Source organism: Larimichthys crocea, chromosome X, assembly GCF_000972845.2.
Source record: "Larimichthys crocea isolate SSNF chromosome X, L_crocea_2.0, whole genome shotgun sequence".
NCBI classification, from domain to species: domain Eukaryota; kingdom Metazoa; phylum Chordata; class Actinopteri; family Sciaenidae; genus Larimichthys; species Larimichthys crocea.
The window spans coordinates 27,447,271-27,468,057 of NC_040020.1; the positions used below are offsets into that span (position 1 = coordinate 27,447,271).

At 38.7% G+C, this 20,787-nt stretch overlaps 3 protein-coding genes across 3 annotated transcripts in view; all 3 read right to left on the minus strand.

Annotated features, from left to right (window-relative positions):
• Nucleotides 1-766: 766 nt before the first annotated feature.
• Nucleotides 767-3,868, minus strand: med28 (mediator complex subunit 28). The gene is made up of 4 exons (XM_010749404.3): nt 3,650-3,868; nt 1,677-1,743; nt 1,474-1,586; nt 767-1,239 (listed from the first exon to the last, which is right to left on the minus strand). Exons 1-4 carry the CDS (start codon nt 3,806-3,808, stop codon nt 1,036-1,038), a joined length of 543 nt encoding a protein of 180 aa, XP_010747706.1. The 5' UTR covers nt 3,809-3,868; the 3' UTR covers nt 767-1,035.
• A 1,348-nt stretch (nt 3,869-5,216) lies between these two features.
• Nucleotides 5,217-10,147, minus strand: LOC113746628 (zinc finger protein 239-like). Its single transcript, XM_027283065.1, has 2 exons — nt 9,603-10,147; nt 5,217-6,501 (listed from the first exon to the last, which is right to left on the minus strand). Exons 1-2 carry the CDS (start codon nt 9,772-9,774, stop codon nt 5,630-5,632), a joined length of 1,044 nt encoding a protein of 347 aa, XP_027138866.1. The 5' UTR covers nt 9,775-10,147; the 3' UTR covers nt 5,217-5,629.
• Nucleotides 10,148-14,271: 4,124 nt separating this feature from the next.
• The window catches only part of LOC113746555 (zinc finger protein 883-like), a 26,260-nt gene continuing 19,744 nt past the window's right edge, over nt 14,272-20,787 (minus strand). The window contains exon 5 of the mRNA XM_027282649.1: nt 14,272-14,349. Coding sequence (XP_027138450.1) covers nt 14,272-14,349 — 78 coding nt within the window. The remainder of the gene's footprint in view (nt 14,350-20,787) is intronic.

A 20,787-nucleotide genomic window follows, 5' to 3' on the forward strand; every position in this document is an offset into this window, starting at 1 on the left:
TAGCTGTGAAACTAGGGAGAACAAGTCTGTTATGGTGTGAAGACAGTGAATACATTAAAGACAGCAGGCTGTCAGGAGGCTCAGTCATGACTGATCTGATTTCATACAAACGTGATGAGGAATTAAAGCTGTCAGCAGATTATTTTTCTGACTCATAATGATGAGAATGTACTTTAATATTTAATGTAAATACACAGATATTTCAAGTTATGCATCATAGTGACTCACACACTGGGACGTGTTTGGGGAATTAATACTTCAGTAATTTTATATAAAGTTTGGACATTTGTGAGAGGCAGATTAAAATAAAGAATGGTCTTTAGTTTTAGTCCTAAACATTGGCAATTCTTTAAAAATACAACTTACACTGTAAAAAACAAAAAGGGTAAAAAGGGTAGCTGTCGTTGCCAGAATTTTACTGTAATAAATATGGTTAAATATCTTCTGGTTGGGGGGGTAATAAATAAAACGTATTTTTCCAGCAGAAATGGCTCTAAAACTAGGAGTTAGTGGAAGTTTCCTCACTTTAACCTGCTCTGATATTACTGTTTGCTTCTTTTTCCCAGCGCTGCCTTATCTAAATTAAGGCGATGCCCTTTTATTTTAAACTGTCTCCACTGTCTGAGTGTTGCTCCCCATGACTGATAAGCTCATCTTCATGTGTAAAATTGGTGGAGTGCCCCTTTGAACGCTACAGAAGGAGAAGAGCAAAGATTGACCTTGTCTACAAAACATGTCAAAGTGTACAAACACTGCATTAAGGCTCCAAAACAGATTCAAAATACTCAAATTTTATTTTTTTACAGTAAAAAAAGTTGACAACAGAAATATTTACATAAACCAAAAAAAGTTGAAATAAAACTATCAATGTCATGATTTCCCCACAGAAAACTGTTATTCAGTCACATTACACTTTTGTCTGCCTGTACGTTTGATGAATGCAGGCATGTGTTTCCAGTTCTTGTGCGATCTCAAGCCGGCTGCAGCTAACTTGCAGAGTTCAACACTATAATGTAACTGTGACTGTTTGGTGTGTTAGTTTGGTTTTAAAGGGGCCGGAGGCAGACTGGCAGAGGCTTGCTCCAGAAATGCCAGTGGTCCAGTTGGAGGGAGGTCTGAGGGTTTGCGGTGTTGAACGCTCACATCCTCCAGAACTTGTTGCCAGTGGTGCAGTTTGGACAAGTGTTTCTGGACCAGTAATTCTTTCCTCTGCAGCTCATTACGTAACTCTGACACATCCTGAAGTGAGAAAAACAATGTACGTGAGAAGAGAGAAGGCACATTAACAATCAGAGAGAGATAAATAATACATAAACACTGACAGCATGTCATAAAGTTTGGGATCTTCAAAAGATTGTTTTGTGCCTACAGATAATTTGGAGCTCATGAGAAGTGTAAATTGGACGGGGGGTGGGAAGAGACACTTTAAAAATGTTAAGACAAGAGAGAATACAAGTCGGTATAATAATTTACCTCTTTCACCACCTGCTCCGGTTTCTGCACAGATAACTGAAGCCTCTTCTGTAAGAAGAAGCACTCTGTCTGTCGAGCCACGTCCAAGAACTTTTGTATGCACTGGTCAACACCTGCAATCAATAAATAAAAAGATATACATCGATACACAGATTACAATATGAGATGAACAACAACTAAAAGAAATCAAAGGCTTTACTCACCTGTTCGGATCTCCTCCTGGTCAGTTCCATTTACGTAGTCTTGGCTTACCAGAGATGCAAAACATGCCTGAAGAATAAACACAAAAGAGAGGTTTAAAATCTGATCCTTTGAGTACAGGTGGTTTTGTAGCCCTCTAGTCCCTCACTGGATTAATACGGATGACAACCAGTGATAGGCGCTAAACCAGGCTACAGAGGGAGTATTGAGAGTGTAGCATCACAGAGACGAGGCTGAACGAACTCTGGGCAGCTTTCAACTTGTGAGAGCAGACAGAAGAGGACAGACAGGAAAGCAGGGAGAGAACGGGGAAACAAGAATCTTTCTAGCCTAAGTAATTGGGAAGAGAAACATATCCTGAGAGACAGCATAAACACGGGTTGCCCTGACATATGCCTCATAGTCTGGATCATCATAAAATGGTTAATTGTTGTGGGAAACATTGTTTAATGACACTAGCTCTGGTCTAAACAGTCAAATTAGTAGTCAAACTATTTTTGAACATACATGTATATTTTAAGTTGCAAAATCCTGCGTGGCTCAGGTGTGTTGACCTCTGAACATTAATACTGTTTTTGAAATTAATGTGCTGCTGTAACAGTCTTCACTCACTCTTCTAGGAAAGATTTTGGAAACCTCTGGGATTTGCTACTCTGGGTGAGATTAGGATTGGGGTCAGGGGCTCTGTGCACAGGAGCCATCTCTATCTGCTGGAAACCCCAGCAGCCAAAAATGCTGTGATCTGAAAATTAGTTGGAACAGCTAGTCTATTTTAAATCTGAACACTAGTACACTTGCACAGACTGTTACTACTGTTTAAAAGCTGATATGTTTTTTTTTCTTCCATTTAGCTGCTTTGATCTGAGGGACCTGGTTTTGTTGCTGCTGATATGCCTGTACAACTCCTCACTAAACTCCCACTAAACTCTTTATAAGGCTTGATTTACATATTGCACAGTTCACTGTTATTTGGTTTTTAATATACTGTCACTGGTTCTATTTAACTGTTATTTATGTCAAAACTAAATTATTCATATCTCACTGTAACTTTTTTTTTTATTTTTTTTATTTACTGTTACTGTTACTGGTTCTATTTAACTGTTATTTATACATGTGTATATAGTGTGTATATATTGTTTAAAATAGGATATTGTATAGGGTATATTGTTAAAGTTTAGTTTCTTACTATTGTTTTTCTTGCTATCACTTATCGTTTGGGAGCTGCGGTAACAAAAACAATTTCCCTACAGGGATTAATAAAGTACTTCTGATTCTGAACTGAGCCACCGTTAATGTTTCATTGATAACACGTGTGCTTTTCCTACTATGAAATATCAAATGTCTAATAATAATAATAATAATAATTGTTTATAGGCCCAACTTCAGCTGCCTTCCTGCAAATGTTGCCATGAAAATGAAGGCACACTAATGTCTCAAATTAATTGCAGCTTAATTGCAAGGGGCCAAGTCTAAATCATAGCAAGCAGCCCTAGTAAGATAAACCAAAGTATAGTAGTATGTGTCCATAGTGTAGGACTAATTAAGCTGGTAATTCAGAGCATCTTACAGAACATCAAAGTTACAGCTGTGTTATTACGATGCTATGTAAATGTTATAGATTTTGGTTTCGGTAATACGGTCAGCACAAAGGAAGCGATGATTACATTACAGGCGGATTACAGGCCGTGTGTCTCTGCCAGCTTGGCTTGTGTTTGAGGTCTGATTCAGGGAGTAGAGCTGAACCTAATGACCAAGCAACTTAGCATGAGCTAATTCACATTAGCGTCTACAGACCAGGGTTTATTTTTACATGATTCACCAAACAAAGACGTGATGAGCATGGAAAAGTTTCCAAAGCCTTGTGGCGTGAGACTGTCGTATCTTAGCAACACCGGTAAAGGAACTTTTGCAATGTAACGTTGCTAATAACAGTTAGCACGCACAGCTAACGGACGCTAGTACGTTAGCCTCTTACCTCGAAGGAAGCCTCCAGTTCATCCACCAGCGTGTTAGTACCTTGGGGTCTGGTAGCGGTAGCGGGGAAGCCAGGCTGGCCCGGTCCACCGGGACCACCGACGGGATGCGCACCAGACGGCTGCTGACCGGAAAACATCCCGCTCATGGACGAGGCCATCTTTATCTGACTGCACAGAGCTAACGCTGCTGTTTACTTCCGCTGGGTGTCACACTGTTAAGTTCCGACGGTGGATGTGCAGAGGTATTATGTTCCGCTTTCAGCTGATGGTATTTGATTGAAAACTGGTGCGTTTAATATCATCAATAAATGTTGTAAACTTTCAGGAATGATCAGCACAATCTGTAACAAAAGATGTTTGCTCATCACACATAAACAAAGCATTACGAGCAGACAGCTATTTTCTTTTTCTCTTGTTGAAGATACAGTCAGCTATTCAGTTTCAATAGACCAACAAGCTTTTAATATCTTTTAAATATCTTTATTTGTGAATGTGGTGAAAAACACAACTTCGTGTATGTTTTTAACATCGTCGTGTGTTTTTAAACATATTTAAATACATTTAAACACATTTTTGTTACAAACAAACATCTTCACTTTAAAAAACACAATTTAAGGAGGAGGAAAGAAGACTTTGAGTTTTAATACGACGCGATGTTTGAAACAAGCGGTATTAAAGAATATGAAGCAGCAGGTAGCAGCTAGCGGTGCTGCTAAGGCTCAAACAGTGTGGATGATTGACACCTGTCACCTGTCGACCAATCAGAGTCAGGAGAATCTATTAGTACCGCCCACATTCACCTTTGACCCACCAATGACGATCCAGAATAAGGTAAACCCAAAGGTAGTATATCGCAGCAAGAGGTCACACTTCACTGTCAAAGCCTCTTTGTCTTTATGTAACAACCAGGAGCTTCATGATTGATTCAAACTAAAGCAGAGACATTAGCAGCGTTTCTTCGCGCTGAGATAGAACTTTTGACACGAAACAGCAAAGATCAGACATACTGTGTCGTTTTGTGGATTTTTTGCTACTCTTTGGGGGCTAGCTCGCCGAGTTTTCATCGCACAGTGATGAGACACATATCTTTGTAAGATATATTTTTATTTTTTGGATGTGGATAAGTTCGGCGGGCCGCATTGAAAAGCCTAACGGGCCGCAGTTTGCCCATCATCAATAAATGTTGTAAACTTTCAGGAATAATCAGCACAATCTGTAACAAAAGATGTTTGCTCATCACACATAAACAAAGCATTACGAGCAGACAGCTATTTTCTTTTTCTCTTGTTGAAGATACAGTCAGCTATTCAGTTTCAGTGGACCAACAAGCTTTAAATGAATACATCTATTTCAATCAGAAGAGACAAGTAAATGAAGTAAAGATGATTGTTTATTATATAACCCTCTGACCAAATTTAAATGTCATTTTGTTTAATGACACGTCATGGCACGTCAGAACTTTAGCAAGCAGTGTTGATCACAGAGCTGTATATTAGCAGTGCTCCAAAAAAGTACACAACATTTAGACTGTGTAAACCTTTATTTGTGTGTGTGTGTGTGTGTGTGTGTGTGTGTGTGTGTGTGCGTGTACAAACATACATATTATGTATAAAAAACATTTCACAAATTCTGATAATTCAATTTGCTAATTCAGTTATAAATCAGACAGTGAAGTAGTGTACAGTATAAAACAGCAAAAATAAGACACATTTATATACAATAGGACTTCTCATACGGTCATACAAAACAGTCAGTCAGTGAGTTCTTCAGTTCTGAACACGAACCACTGGAAAAGAATAGTCTCCCACATGTTTTGCAAACACAAAGCTTCTTGTCTGCATCTTAGAGGTTTTGCCAAACATTGCAAAGGTCAGCAGTGTTGGCTCTTCTCATGGACTGTAAAGTAACCACTATGTGTGAAAGGTGCCATGATTTGCAAGTTAACGGCTATTGGCCTGCATGTATTTTCACATGCTTTTTTAAGTCAGATGGCAATATGCTTTCTCACACAGGTTGCAGGTGTACGGCTTCTCACCTGCGTGGATGTGTCTAATATGTTTTGTCAAGCCACTCTGCTGTCTGAAAGCTTTCCCACATGTTGTGCAAGTATACGGCTTCTCACCTGTGTGGATGCGTCTGTGTACTTTCAAATGATATCCCTGTGTGAAAGCTTTCCCACATGTTGTACAAACATATGGCTTCTCACCTGTGTGAATTCTCTGATGCTTTTTCAATGTTGATACGATATTGAATCTTTTCCCACAGGTGTTGCAAAGATACGGCTTCTCACCTGTGTGTATTCTCATGTGTTTCAGAAGATCTGACTTATACTTAAAATCCTTTCCACAAGTGTTACATTTAAAAGACTGTTTGTGAATATAACTGTCAGCCCCTGACAAGTTAAGGTTGTAGATGATGGTACTGTGACTTTTGTTTTCATATTGTTGATTGTTTTGTTCTGACTCTACATCTCTAGTGGAGTATTCATGCTTGTATCTTTTCTGATCTTGGCTCTCAGCTGCATAAAAGTTCTTCAACAGCATCTGGTGGTCAGTTTCAGGTTCTGGTTCACTGTGGTCACTTTCAGGTTCTGGTTTACTGTGGTCACTTTCAGGTTCTGCTTCACTGTGGTCCCTTTCCTCATCAGTAGGAGTAACCACAAATGTATCAACCTCCACATTTAGCAGAAGCTCCTCTCCCTCCTGACTGGTGCAGTGTTCCTCCTGTTCCTCTTTAATCTGTAGAGGCTCTGGGTCCTCTTGGTCCAGACTGGAGCTCCTCTCCTGGTTACAGAGCTGCTGGTCAGTGAGAACCTCCTCCTCTTCCTCACAGACATGTTGCTGTTGGAGATCTGGAGGGACAGAGAACAAGAGGAATATGATACTACTGTGATGGTGAAGAGGAAATGCAGACATGCGAGTAAATTAGCAGCAGTAACGTCACTGATGAATCTAGAAGTATGACTATAAATTATGTTTTTTAAAGATATTTTTATTGAAGTCTTTTTTATATGAGTACATTCACAAACGAGACACACAAAGGAACAGATATACAAAATCAGAACCCCTCATGAACTCCCACCCTCAACCCTGGTACAGTAAAAAATAAGATAAATAAAACAATTGCATGAGTTCACCTTCATTTACACCTGAAAAGCAAAATAAAATACAATCAAATGTTGTATGAGGTCCCAAATAGTCAAAATCATAGAAGTAGACAAAATAGTAAAGGGGAGCAGTTTATATACTGACATACTAGTTAAACCAATGTAGTGATGCTAGTAAGGACAAGAAAGAACCCCACATCTTTTCATACTTCTCTGGGTTCCTCCTCACACTGAAAAAGATTTTTTTAGGTGTGCCGTAGGATGTTAATTCATTTAACCATTGTCTTTGCAATGGAGGAAACTCTGATTTCCATTTCTGCAGAATACATTTTTTACCAGCTGTACCTGCAAGTAATATGAAATATTTTTTTAGTAAAGCTTGCATCTAAATTTTGTATATCTCCCAGAATCCATATCCTCGAGTCAGGGGGAATCTTGATATTTGTAGTTTTTGAAACTATATTAATGATGTATTTCCAATAGGTTTCCAAGTTAGGGCATTTCCAGAGCATATGAAGCAAGTCCCCCTCACAGGTTCTACATCTCTGACAATTTGGAGAAGAGTTGTGGTTTATTTTATGTATTTTATAGGGGGTATAATAAGTTCTGTTATATATATATATATAGCCACAAAGGCTAATAGGTCATCCGCATACAAAGCCAATTTATGCTCACTCGTTCCAAATATAATACCAGTAACTGTGCTGTTAGAATGTATAGCAATAGCCAGAGGTTCTATGGCTATCAAAAACAACAATGGAGAGCAGGGGCAGCCCTGACGAACCCTCCTGGATAATGAGAAGACATCTGATAAGACCCCATTTGTTAAAATTTGTGCTTTGGGGCCGTTAAACAATGTTCTAATGTAGTGAATGAATTTAGTTCCAAAATTCATCACTTCAAGGGTTTGGAAGAGAAAGCTGGGTTCGATCTTGTCGAACTCCTTTTCCGCGTCCATTGACAGTATTAGCATGGGATCCTTTTGTGAGTGGGCTGCTTCAATTATATGGAAAAGTCTACGTACATTGTCCGATCTATATTAATTTTAACAAAGCCTGTCTGATGAGTGTTAACAATTTTTGGAATTATACATTCCAATCTTGATGCAAAAAAATGTATAGTCTGAATTCAGAAGACTGAGAGGACGATAAGAAGTAAATTTTTGATGATCCTTTCCCGATTTTGGTTGCAAAATTATCGTAGCCAATTCTAAAGAGCTAGGGAGAGTTTTATTAGTTGCTGCTTCATCAAGCATGTTTGTTTAAGGGGTTATAAGCTTGTCAGAAAAGGTTTTAAAGAATTCAATTGGAAAGCCATCTCGCCCAGTGGCTTTATTATTCTGTAGGGATTTCATAACATCAAGAACCTCTTTTTCAGATATATTAGCATCCAGGCAGTTTTTATCATCAAGGTCTAATTTAGGCAGGGTTAATGATCTTAAAGATGTTGTAGCTTTGGTATTCTCAATCCCATGTTCTGTCTTATATAGTGTCTCATAAAATAGTTGAAATTCGCAATTAATACGATGTGGGTTGAAAAGGGACCTTCTGTCATCTGTAATAATAGAATGTCTAGTTTTTTCATTTTCTTCCTTTTTTATTTGCCAAGCTAGTAGCTTCCTGGTCTTGTCACCAAATTCGTAGTAATGGCAGCTGGTCCTAGCCAAATCAGCTTCAGCTTTATTAGTACATAAGTTATTAAATTTAATCCGTATTAAAGACAAGGTATTGAGCACCACTTCACTTTTGGTGTGAGCATGTTTACGCTCCAGGTCTCTAATTTCGTTTTCCAAATTTGCAAGTGTTTTCTTTTTTCCCCTGATTTTGTTAAAGCTATACAATCTGGCCTCTCATATATGCTTTTAAGGCCTCCCATATAAAAGCATGAGATGAGGAATTAATATTCATTTCCATAAATACATCAATATGAGCTCTGATAAATCTGATAAATTCAGGGTCCTTTAGCATATAAGATTTAAACCTCCAGGTAAAGGGTTTCGCTTGTGTAGCAACCATCTCCCAGGTCACTTTTATAGGATTATGATTGGACAATATAGCTGATAGACAAGAGCAATCAGTGACCCTGGCAGCCATACTGTGGTGTATTAAAAACATGTCAATTCTAGAATACGACTTGTGAACATTTGAAAAGAATGAAAAGTCTTTAGCTTTTGGGTTAAGCTGCCGCCAAATATCACACAGTCCCAAATCCCTCATCCCCCTGAGCAGAACTGAAGCAGCCTTAGAGCGATTAAGAGATCTTGGCGTGGATTGATCTAAATTGGGGTCCAATACCAAATTGAAGTCACCACCAACCATACAGTGCCCCTCAACAGTTGCAAGTTTTAATGCAAGGTCATTTAAAAAAAGCAGGGTCGTCGTGGTTGGGGCCATATATATTAACTAGTGTAACCCTATTGGAGTTCAATTCACCCTTAACTAAAATAAATCTTCCATTGCTATCCTTTTATTTTGATATTCATTTGAAGTTCATTTTTTTATTAATAAGGATGGCAACCCCCCCTAGCTTTTGTGTTTAATGAGGAGTGGCAGACGTGTCCCACCCAATCTCTCCTTAGTTTGACATGTTCTGCTGCATCGGAAAGGTGACTTTCTTGAATGAATGAAACATCAATGGACTGTCTCTTTAAGTATGACAAAAATTTGCACCTCCTAATTGAAGAATTGATTCCCCTGACATTCAAAGAAATTAAATTTAGTTGGCTAGTCATACCTTAGTAACAGATGCGACGTAAGTATGTTGGGAGCCTCAGTGCTTACATACAAAGTCAAAGTTCCACCCCTTAACATGATTATAAATGATTAACTAATACAAGTTTTACACACCTATCCTATGTAACTTTATTTCAGGTTTCCAAACGATATCCAGCAGTTTTCGCTGACGAGAGATCTCTTCTTCGTACTCGACGATAGTTTTTTGAAAAACTCCAAATATTTCTTCAGCAGCAGCATTTAGTCGCTCGATGACAAACTCCCTCAAACACTCAACTGAAGACATTGTTGCTTAATTACAAATGAAATAATTAACTGTGTCACCGCTACAATACCGTCTTCACTTCATTCAATAACGTCACGTGCACAGAGCTAACGCTGCTAACAGCTGTAGTGTTTGTTTACTTCCGCTGGATGTCACACTGTTAAGTTCCGACGGTGGATGTGCAGAGTTATAATGTTCCGCTTTCAGTTGATGATACTTTATTCAAAACTGGTGCGTTTAATATCATCAGTAAATGTTGTAAACTTTCAGGAATAATCAGCACAATCTGTAACAAAAGATGTTTGCTCATCACACATAAACAAAGCATTACGAGCAGACAGCTATTTTCTTTTTCTCTTGTTGTAGATACAGTCAGCTATTCAGTTTCAGTGGAACAACAAGCTTTTAATGAATACATCTATTTCAATCGGAAGAGACAAGTGAAGGAAGTAAAGATGATTATTTTTTATATAACTCTCTGACCCAATTTAAATGTCATTTTGTTTATTTCATTCTTTCTGTATCGTGACACGTCAGAACTTTAGCAAGCAGTGTTGATCACAGAGCTGTATATCTATAAAAATACATATGTATAAAAAACAACATTTCACAAATTCTGCTAATTATAGCTAATTCAGCTATAAATCAGACACAGTGAAGTAGTGTACAGTATAAAACAGAAAAAATAAGACACATTTATGAGCAATAGGACTTCTCATATGGTCACACAAAACAGTCAGTCAGTGAGTTCTTCAGTTCTGACCACCAACCAACAGTACAAAATTGCCTGTAAAAACTAAATTACATTAACCTTGCACTTCATAGGTGCAAGCAAAATCAAACCAAACCAGAAAAACGCATAAAAATAATAAAAAAATTAATTAATAAGAAAAAGACACCACCCCCCACCCGATTTTTGCGGGAAGCCTCTCCAATATCCGCCCAGACCTGAGACTAATCAAAATAAGAGTTGGGGCAGTGATACTTCCATATTCCATAGTCAAGTGGTAATTCATTATAGGAGGCCTCCACGAAAAAATGACAAAATGCAGACACTACACCTCTCTTTTTAATTCGTGTGGCAAGTAATTTGTGTAGTGGGTGAATGGGTAGTGGTTGTTGTGCCAGAGCACCGTGTGCCTGTAAAGATGATCTAAGTTGCAGATAAAAAAGAACAATTTGCTGGCAAATCATAGCTGTCTCTAATATCTTGAAAGGTGCGCAGCCCAATGTCACTATATACTTTGTCTAAAGTGTGAATATTACTGTTACTCCAGGCAGCTCAGGAAATATGTCTCTCTCCAATCAGTAGGCCGTGGTTGTTAAAAATAGGTGTAAGTGTATGCCACTTGCAGGAGATTTTACACTGAAGCTCATGGATGAGCTGTGAAACTATTGGGCCAAAACGTAATCTGTATGAATGACCAGAAATAAAACTTCCAAGTTTGGTACAGAAAAGCCACCACTGGCCACACTTCTTTGTGTGATGGACAAGACACACTAGAATGTAGTTTGTTCCAATAATTGACAGGAGGAGAGAGGGGAATCATTGAGCTGATAAAATTAATCCTGGGTAAAATGTTCATTTTGACTATAGAGACACATGCTCTAAGAGAGTTAGGGAGACTAATCCACCTATCCAAGTCCGCCCTAACTTTATTAAATGTTGTTGAGTAATTGTGTGTAACAATACGGTTCAAGGACGGACATTGATTCTGAGCAAATACAATGCTACCTAGGTAATAATGACATTATTATTTATTAGAAATGAACAATAAAAAACAACAACAAGAACAACAACAATAATAATAATAATATTAATAACAAGCAATCAACAACTCAAACAAGAAGGTACATATCATTTTTTTTAGGTGCAAAGGGCGCAATTCCACTCACCTGCCCTTTCTTTTAGCAGCGTCTCTTCCTCCAGATCCAGGCACTCTTCATGATACCACCTCTCGCAGGTGTCACACTGTATTTGTAAAGTAAGTCAGCAAAGACAATATCAGTATAATCTTCTCAGCAATGCCACTGAAGTATGCCACAGAGAGTCATTTGTGGTTGTAGACAAAAAGAAAAGGTGTGTTATAATCATTTCTATTCAGATTCCTATGAAGAAGATTATGTCTTACACGTCATGTCATTATACTATGTCATTATACCTTTCCAATGTGTGTAATGTGCTGTTCTTAAAATCAAATCACTGTATCACTTACCATATCCCAGTAATAATTATTTCCTGTCTTGTCCTTGTGTGGCAACTTGCATTTATGCAGACAAACAATGCGATGCAGACTATTAATTGATTTAGAAAAAATAATTATCCCTATGTACTCATAATGGACAAGGACAAGACAGGAAATTACTGGGTAGATGTAGATGTACACCTTCTGTATAAGACACACCTCTTTTTATCGAATTATAAAACTTGTCATATTTTTTTATGACTGACAGGGCTCAATAGCTTCCAGGCCAGGTGACCTATTGACTCAGAATCAATGTAGAACAGTCTATGTACACCTTCTGTATAAGACACACCTGTTTTTAAAGAATTTTAACACTTGTCACATTTTTTATGAATTTTTAATATATTTCATAATATAAATGTGAGCTTTGAAGCTCAATAGCTTACAGGTCATGTGACCTATTGACCGTAAATCAATGTAGAACAGTAGATGTACACCTGCTGTATGAGACACACCTGTTTTTGAAGAATTTCAAAACTTGTCATATTTTTTATGATTTTTTTATATATTTCATAATGTAAATATGAGTTTTAAGGCTCAATAGCTTCCAGGTCAGGTGACCTATTGACTCAAAATCAATGTAGAACAGTAGATGTAACAGTTGTCATATTTTTATGAATTTTTAATATATTTCATAATGTACATATGAGCATTGAAGCAGTGCAGGACCATACTTGTTTTATTAGACACACTTTTTTTAAATAAGACCATTCTTCATATTTTATAAATACACGTTTAATTCATTTAACACCCACGTCTTATTTTGAAAACCGGAAGTGTCCACACGCTGCAGTAAGCCAGCGCTGACTTTCCCAGTTTTCTCAAAGTATTTGCCATAAAGTCGGCAATAAGGGCGCACTTGAAAATATTGGAGCGGCTGACGTGACAACGCGAAAACGAGAGAGAGACATCTTTTGTTACAGATTGAGCTGATTATTCCTGAAAGTTTACAACATTTACTGATGATATTAAACGCACTAGTTTTCATTCAAATACCATCAACTGAAAGCGGAACATTATAACTCTGCACATCCACCGTCGGAACTTAACAGTGTGACATCCAGCGGAAGTAAACAAACAAAAGAGATCTCTCGTCAGCGCAAACTGCTGGATATCGTTTGGAAACCTGAAATAAAGTTACACAGGAACTTTCAGGGGAATAGAATAAGGGCAAGGGGACAAGGAAACAGCGGAGGAAATACTTTAATAACAAAAGAAAAGAGAAAAGTGATGATGGTTTGGCTCACTACACACAGATAAAAAAAGAAAAGCAAAATGGTCGAGTTGATACGAGCAAGACAGCTATTTTCTTTTTCGCTCTAAATGGATGTGAGATGAATAAACAGGTGGACAGCGTGTATGGCAGTGGTCAGGTGTGGACCACAAGCTTTTAAATGAATACAGCTATTCAATCAGAGAGAACAAGTGAAATAAGTAAAGATTAGTATTGTTTAGTATAAGGAGGATTAGGAACGTGCCCCAATTAAATAGTAATTAATTGGGTTGAAAAAATAAGAAAAGAGAACAGACATAAAGATCAGGTAAGTGAAATGGAATAAAGGTCATCGTGAACCGGATCAAGAAGAGGTGGGAGGTGAAGCAACAGGTGTTGATCACAAAGAGCTTATATTAGGCAGTGCTCCAAAAAAGTACAAAAACATTATAGAAAAAACTTATGATAGACATGGTAAGGTTTATATTCATGTATGGTCTGTTGTGTGTGATGTGTGTGGTGTGTGTGTGTGGGTGTGTGGTGTAAATACACACACCGCCCTATTAATGTCTACAAAAAACCGAGTTTTCCCCCCTCTGATCATATCACTTGCTAATTCAGCTAATAAAGCCGCCTCAGGGTGAGTAGCGTAGGCCGTCAATAACACATCAAACCAGTCAAGAGCACCTATGTATATAAACACAAAATAAAGAACGTTAACTCTCAGAAAAAGCTACGACAGCATAGGACGCCACCCTATTCATCAGGGGAGGGTATCAATTCAGTAAGATCATAGAGCCGGACAATGGAAGGAAGGGCTGGGGGGTGACCACGTGGAAGCATGAATACTCATCCCACGATGTTATGCAATAGCACACGCTTCTGTCGCAAATCTTAGAGGGGTAATTGCCAAAACATTGCAAAGGGGTCTCTCAACCGAGTTGGTATGGCGTCTTCTCCATGGACGGTAAAAGTGAACCAAACTATGTTGAAGAAAGGCGTAATCCATGATTTGGCAAGTTAAAAAACGGGCTACTGACGCTGTGATTAAAAGTAATTTCACGATGCTTTTTCAATCAGATCCTGTAGCAATGTTTTCTCAAACATGTGTTGCAGTGTACGCTTCTCACCTGTGTGGATGCCGTCTAATAGGTTTTGTCAAGCACTCCTTCCTCTCGAAGCTTCCCACATGTACAAGTTACTGCTTCTCACCTGTGTTGAATCCGGGGTCCCTGTGGTACTTTCAATGATGTTCCTGTGTGAAATCTTTCACACCGCACATGTTGTGCAAGTAACGACCTCTCACCTGTGTAATCATTTAGATGCTGTTTTAACTTTGGCACTGCTACAAATCTTTTTCGCAAAGTTGTGGGCAAATGTAGGGCTTCCACCTTGTGTATTGCATGTGTCTTCAGAAAACATGAATGATATCTAAAAATCCTTCCACAAGTGTTTACATTTAACAGACTTTTGTGATACGGACTTCTCACCTGTGGTTCTTTCTCTTGATGCTTTTTACAATGTTGACACGTCATTGAATACGTTTCCCGGAGTTTTTGCAAGTACGGCTTCTCACCTTGTGATTATTTGATGGCCGTTTTACTTGGCTATTACTCAAAAGCTTTTCCCACAGGTTTTGCAAAAGTACGGCTTCTCACCTTGTGATCTCTGAGCTTTTTAATGTGCAGTCAACGTGTTTTCCCCACAGGTTAAGTCGCTCCACTGGTATCGTCACATTGACGTATACTTAAAATCCGTTCCACAAGTGTTACATTTAAAAGACGTGTTTGTGAATATTATGTCAAGCCCGTGACAAGTTAGGGTTGTAGACGAATGGTAATCTGTGAACTTTGTTTTTTCATATTGTGATGTTTTGTTCATGACTGCTACATCTCTAAGTAGAGTCGTCATGTCGTGTAATCCTTCGTGATCTTGGCTCTCAGCTCAAGAAAGTGTCAATCGGCAGCTGGTGGTCCGGCGTTTCAGGTTCTGGTTCACTGTGTCACTTCAGGATTCGGGTCACACCGTGGTCCCGTGTCCTCATCAGTAGGAGTCCACCACAAAGGTATTAACCTCCACATTCAGCAGAAGCTCCTCTCCTCCGGAGGTGCAGAGCGCCTCCTGTTCCTCTTTAATCTGGTAGAGGCTCTGGGTCCATCCTTGGTCCAGACGGGAGCTCCTCTCCTGTTTACAGAGCTGCTGTGCAGTGAGAACCTCCCCTCTCCTCTCCTCTACAGACATGTGTTGCCTGTTGGAGATCTGGAGGGACAGAGAACAAGAGGAATATGATCTAGCTGTATGGTGGAAGAGGAAATGCAGACTGCTAGTAGAATTAGCAGCAAGTAACGTAGCTGAGATCTAACAACTATGGTTAGAAATGAGATTAACCAGAAAAGTTTATACACACCTATCCGTGTAACTTTATTTCAGGTTTCCTCAACGATATACAGCGTTTGCGCTGACGAGAGATCTCTTCTTCGTACTCGCGATATTTTTTGAAAACTCCAAATATTTCTTCAGCAGCAGCATTTAGTCGCATCGTTGACAAACTCTCCTCCAAACACGCACTGAAGACCATTGTTGCTTAATACAATGAAATAATTAACGTGTCAACCGGCGACAATACCGTCTTCAATTCATTCAATAACGCAACGTGCACAGCTCACGCTGCTAAGCAGCTTAGTGGTTGATTTACTTCCGCTGGATGTCACACTGTTAGTCCGACGGTGGATGTGCAGAGTATAATGTTTCTCGCGTTCAGCTGATGGTATTTTGAATGAAACGAGTGAGTTTAATATCATCAGTAAATGTTGTAAACTTTCAGGAATAATCAGTCTCGAATCTGTAACAAAAGATGTCTCTCTCTTCTGTTTTCCGCGTTGTCACGTCATCGCTCCAATATTTCAAGTGCGCCTTATTGCCGAATTTAGGCAAATACTTGAGAAAACGGGGAAGTCAGCGCTTGCTTCTGCGCGTGTGACACTTCCGTTTTCAAAAGAAGAGAGTGTGTTAAATGATTAACGGTATTTATAAAATATGAAGGATGGTTTGAATTAAAAAAATTGTCGAATAAACAAGTATGGTCCTGCACTGCTTCAATGCCATATGTACATTTGAAATATATAAAAATTCATAAAGAGATGACAGGTGTGACATACTACTGTTCTAACTTGGTTGAGTCAATAGGTCACCTGACCTGGAAGCTATGAGCCTTAAAACTCATATTAACATTAGAAATATATTAAAAATTCAGAAAAAATATGACAAGTGTTGAAATTCTTCAAAACAGGTGTGTCTCAACGGCAGTGGACATCTACTGTTCGACATGATTTACGGCAATAGGTCACATGGCCTGTAAGCTATTGAGCTTCAAGCTCACATTTATATGATGAAATATATTAACAATTCATAAAAAAGTGACAAGTGTTAAAATTTCCCTTTAAAAACAGGTGTGTCTTAGACAGAAGGTGTACTTTTCATAGACTGTTCTACATGATTCTGAGTCAATAGGTCACCTGGCCTGGAAGCTATTGAGCCTTAGAAAGCTCATATTTACATAGGAAATATATTAAAATTCATAAAAAAATATGACAAGTGTTATAATTCGATAAAAAAGATGTGTGTCTTATACAGAAGGTGTACATCTACATCGACCCAGTAATTTCCTGGTCTGGTCCTTGTCCTTATGAGTACATAGGATAATTATTTTTTCTAAATCCAATTAATAGTCTGCATCGGCATTGTTTTGTCTGGCATAAATGCAAGTTGGCCACCCAACAGCAGGACCCTCATTCTTCCTGGATATGTACGTTATACCAGTCTTTGATTTTCCGCCGCCTATTCCACCCCTTGGCAGTATCAGGCCCTAGTCCATGAAAACATACGTGAAGACATAATCTTCTTCAGAGAATCTGAAAAAAGGATTAGAACAACCTTTCTTTTTGTCTCCAACACAAATGCTCTCTGTGGGTCATACTTCATGGCATTGCTGAGAAGATTATACTGATATTGTCTTTGCTGACTACTTACAAATACAGTGTGACACCTGCGAGAGTGGATCCATGAAAGTGCCTGGATATGGAGGAAGAGACGCGGCTAAAAGAAAGGCAGGTGAGTGGAATTGCGCCATGTGCACCTAAAAAAATGATATGTACCTTCGTGTTTGGTTGTTGATTGCTTGTTATTAATATTTATTATTATTTATTGTTGTTCTTGTTGTTGTTTTGTATTGTTCATTTTAATAAATAATAATGTCATTAGTACGCTAGGTAGCATTGTATTTGCTCATAATCAATGTCGCGCCCCTTGAACCGTATTGTTAAAACAATTACTCGACAACATTTAATAAAGTTTAGGGCGGACTGGATAGGTGGATTAGTCCTCTCCTAACTCTCTTAGAGCATGTGTCTCTATAGGCACAAAATGAACATTTACCCAGGATTACTTTTATCAGGCTCATGATTCCCCTCTCTCCTACTGTTTATTGGAACAAACTACATTCGAGTGTGTCTTGTCCATCACCAAAAGTGTGGCCAGTGGTGCTTTTCTGTACCAACGTGGAAGTTTTATTTCTGCATCATACAGTTACGTTTTGGCCCAATATTTTCACAGCTCATCCATAAGCTGCAGTGATAAATGCGTCCATGCAGTGGCATACACTTAACCTATTTTTAATCAACCACGGCCTACTGATTGGAGAGAGACATATTGCCTGAGCTGCCGGAGTAACATTAATTTCCACTTTAGACAAAGTATATAGTGACTTGGCTGCGCACCTTTCAAGTATTAGAGACAGTCTATGATTTGCCAGGCAAATTGTTCTTTTTTTATCTGCAACTTAGATCATCTTTACATGGCAAACGGTGCTCTGGCACAACAACCGCTACCCATTCACCACTACACAATTACTTGCCACACGAATTAAAAAGAAGTTAGTGGTCTGCATTTTGTCATTTTTTTCGTGGAGTCCTCATATAATGAATTACCACTTGACGATGGAATGGGAAGTATCACTGCCCAACTCTTATTTTGATTAGTCGCAGGTCGGGGCGAATATGGGAGAGGCTTCCCGCAAAAATCGTGTGGGGGGTGGTGGCTTTTTCTATTAATTAATTTTTTATTATTTTTTATGGCGTTTGTTCTGGTTGGTTTGATTTGCTTGCACTCTATGAAGTGCAAGGTTATGTAGTTTTTACAGGCAATTTTGTACTGGTGGTTCGGGGGCAGAACTGAAGAACCACTGACTACTGTTTTGTGTGACCGTATGAAATCCTATTGGTAAAAATGTGTGCTTATTTTTCTGTTTATACGTACACTACTTCACTGTGTCTGTATTTAACTGACATTAGCTGAATTCTGGCAGAATTTGGGAAAATGTTTTTGTTATAATTTGTATTTGACACCACACCCCAATAAATTAGTTAATGTTGTGTATTTTGGACATCAATCAACTCTGTGATCAACACTGCTTGCTAAAGTTCTGACTGGGGGGGGGTCACGACGGAATGAATAAACAAAATGAGCATTTAATTGGTCAGAGGTTATAAAAAAAATATCATCTTACTTCACTTGTCCTTCTGATTGAAATAGATGTATTCATTAAAAGCTGTTTTCCACTGAAACTGAATAGCTGACTGTATCTCAACAAGAGAAAAAGAAATAGCTGTCTGCTCGTAATGCTTTGTTTATGTGTGAGTGAGCAAACATCTTTTGTTACAGATTGTGCTTGATTATCCTGAAAGTTTACAACATTTACTGATGATTATTAAACGCACCAGTTTAATTCAAATACATCACTGAAAGCGAGAACATAATAACCTGCTGCACATCACCGTCGGAACTTAAAGTGTGACATCCAGCGGAAGTAAACAAACATACAGCTGTTAGCAGCGTTAGCTCTGTGCACGTGACGTTATTGAATGAAGTGAAGACGGTATGTGTAGCGGTGACACAGTTCATTATTTCATTTGTAATTAAGCAACAATGTCTTCAGTTGAGTTGTTTGAGAGAGTTTGTCACGAGCGACAATGCTGCGGCTGAAGAAATATTTGGAAGTTTCAAAAAACTATCGTCGAGTACTAAGAAGAGATCTCTCGGCAGCGCAAACTGCTGGATATCGTTTGGAAAACTGAATCTACAGTTCACCAAGGATAGCGGTGTGTAAAAAACTTTATGAGTTAAATCATTGAGATCATGTTAAGGGGTGAACTTGACTTGTATGTTAAGCACTGAGCTCCCAACCATACGTACTCGCATCTGGTACTAAGGTAATGACTAGCCAACTAAATTTATTCTTTGAATGGCAGGGAATCATTCTCAATTAGGAGGTGCAAATTTTTTTGTCATATTAAAGAGACAGTCCATGGATGTTTCCGGCAGGCAGAAAGGCACCTGGCCGAGGCAGCAGAACAGGCGAAACAAGGAGAGAGTGGGTGGGACACGTTCTGCCACGCCGCAGTAAACCCACAAAAAAAAAAGCTAAAAGGGGGGGTTGCCAGCCTTAGGAATAAAAAAGGACGGCAAAGGAAGATCAAAAGAAAAGGAGAGCAAGGGAAGAGGTATTGGAGGAAGGTGAATTGAACGCCATAGGGTTACACGAGTTAATATATATGGCCCCAACACACGACCCTGCTTTTTTTTAAATGACATTGCATGAAACTGGCAACGGTGTGAGGGGCACTGTAGGGTGGTGGGACTTCAATTTTGTATGGGACGCCAATTGATCAATCCACGGCCAAAGCTCTTAATCGGGCGTCTAAGCTGCTTCAGTTCTCTGCAGGGGGATGAGGGATTTGGGACTGTGTGATATTTGCGCGCGTAATACCAAAAGCTAAAGACTTTCATTCTTTTCAAATGTTCACAAGGTCGTATTCGAGGAATGGAATGTTTTTAATACACCCAGTATGCTGCCAGGGTCACTGATGTGCTCTTGTTCCTATCACTTATATTGTCCAATCATAATCCTATAAAAAGTGACCTGGGAATGGTTGCTAACACAGCGAGACCTTTCCTGGGGTTAAATCGTATATGCTAAAGGACCCTGAATTATCAGATTTATCAGAGCTTCAGTTGATGATTTAAGGAAATGAATATTAATTCCTCAGCTCATGCGTATAGGGGAGGCTTAAAAGCATATATGAAGCCAGGATGTATAGCTTTAACAAAAATCAGGGGAAAAAAGAAAACACTTGGCAAATTTGGAAACGAATTAAGACCTGGAGCGTAAACATGCTCCACCAAAAGTGAATGGTGCTCAATACCTTGTCTTTTTAAAAATACGGATTAAATGTATAACGTATGTTTACTATAATAAAGCTGAAGGCTATTTGCTAGGACCAGCTGCATTACTACGAATTTGGTGACAAGACAGGACTACTAGCTTGGCAAATAAAAAAGGAAGAAAATGAAAAAATAGAACATTCTATATTACAGATGACAGAAGGTCCCTTTTCAACCAAGCGTATTTAATGCGAATTTCAACTAGTTTATGAGACACTATATAAGACAGAACATGGATTGAGAATACCAAGCTACAAATCTTTAAGATCATAACCCTGGCCTAAATTAGACCTTGAT

Bases quoted from the DNA above. Each gene is read 5' to 3' on its own strand.
- med28 (XM_010749404.3), bottom strand. From the start codon at position 3,808: ATGGCCTCGTCCATGAGCGGGATGTTTTCCGGTCAGCAGCCGTCTGGT. The intron at 1,587-1,676 runs GTGAGTAAAGCC...TATTGATTGCAG, and splicing joins CCAGGAGGAGATCCGAACAG to GTGTTGACCAGTGCATACAA. The intron at 1,240-1,473 runs GTAAATTATTAT...TTCTCACTTCAG, and splicing joins CGGAGCAGGTGGTGAAAGAG to GATGTGTCAGAGTTACGTAA.
- LOC113746628 (XM_027283065.1), bottom strand. From the start codon at position 9,774: ATGTCTTCAGTTGAGTGTTTGAGGGAGTTTGTCATCGAGCGACTAAAT. The intron at 6,502-9,602 runs GTGTGTAAAACT...CTGTCCCTCCAG, and splicing joins AATAAAGTTACATAGGATAG to ATCTCCAACAGCAACATGTC.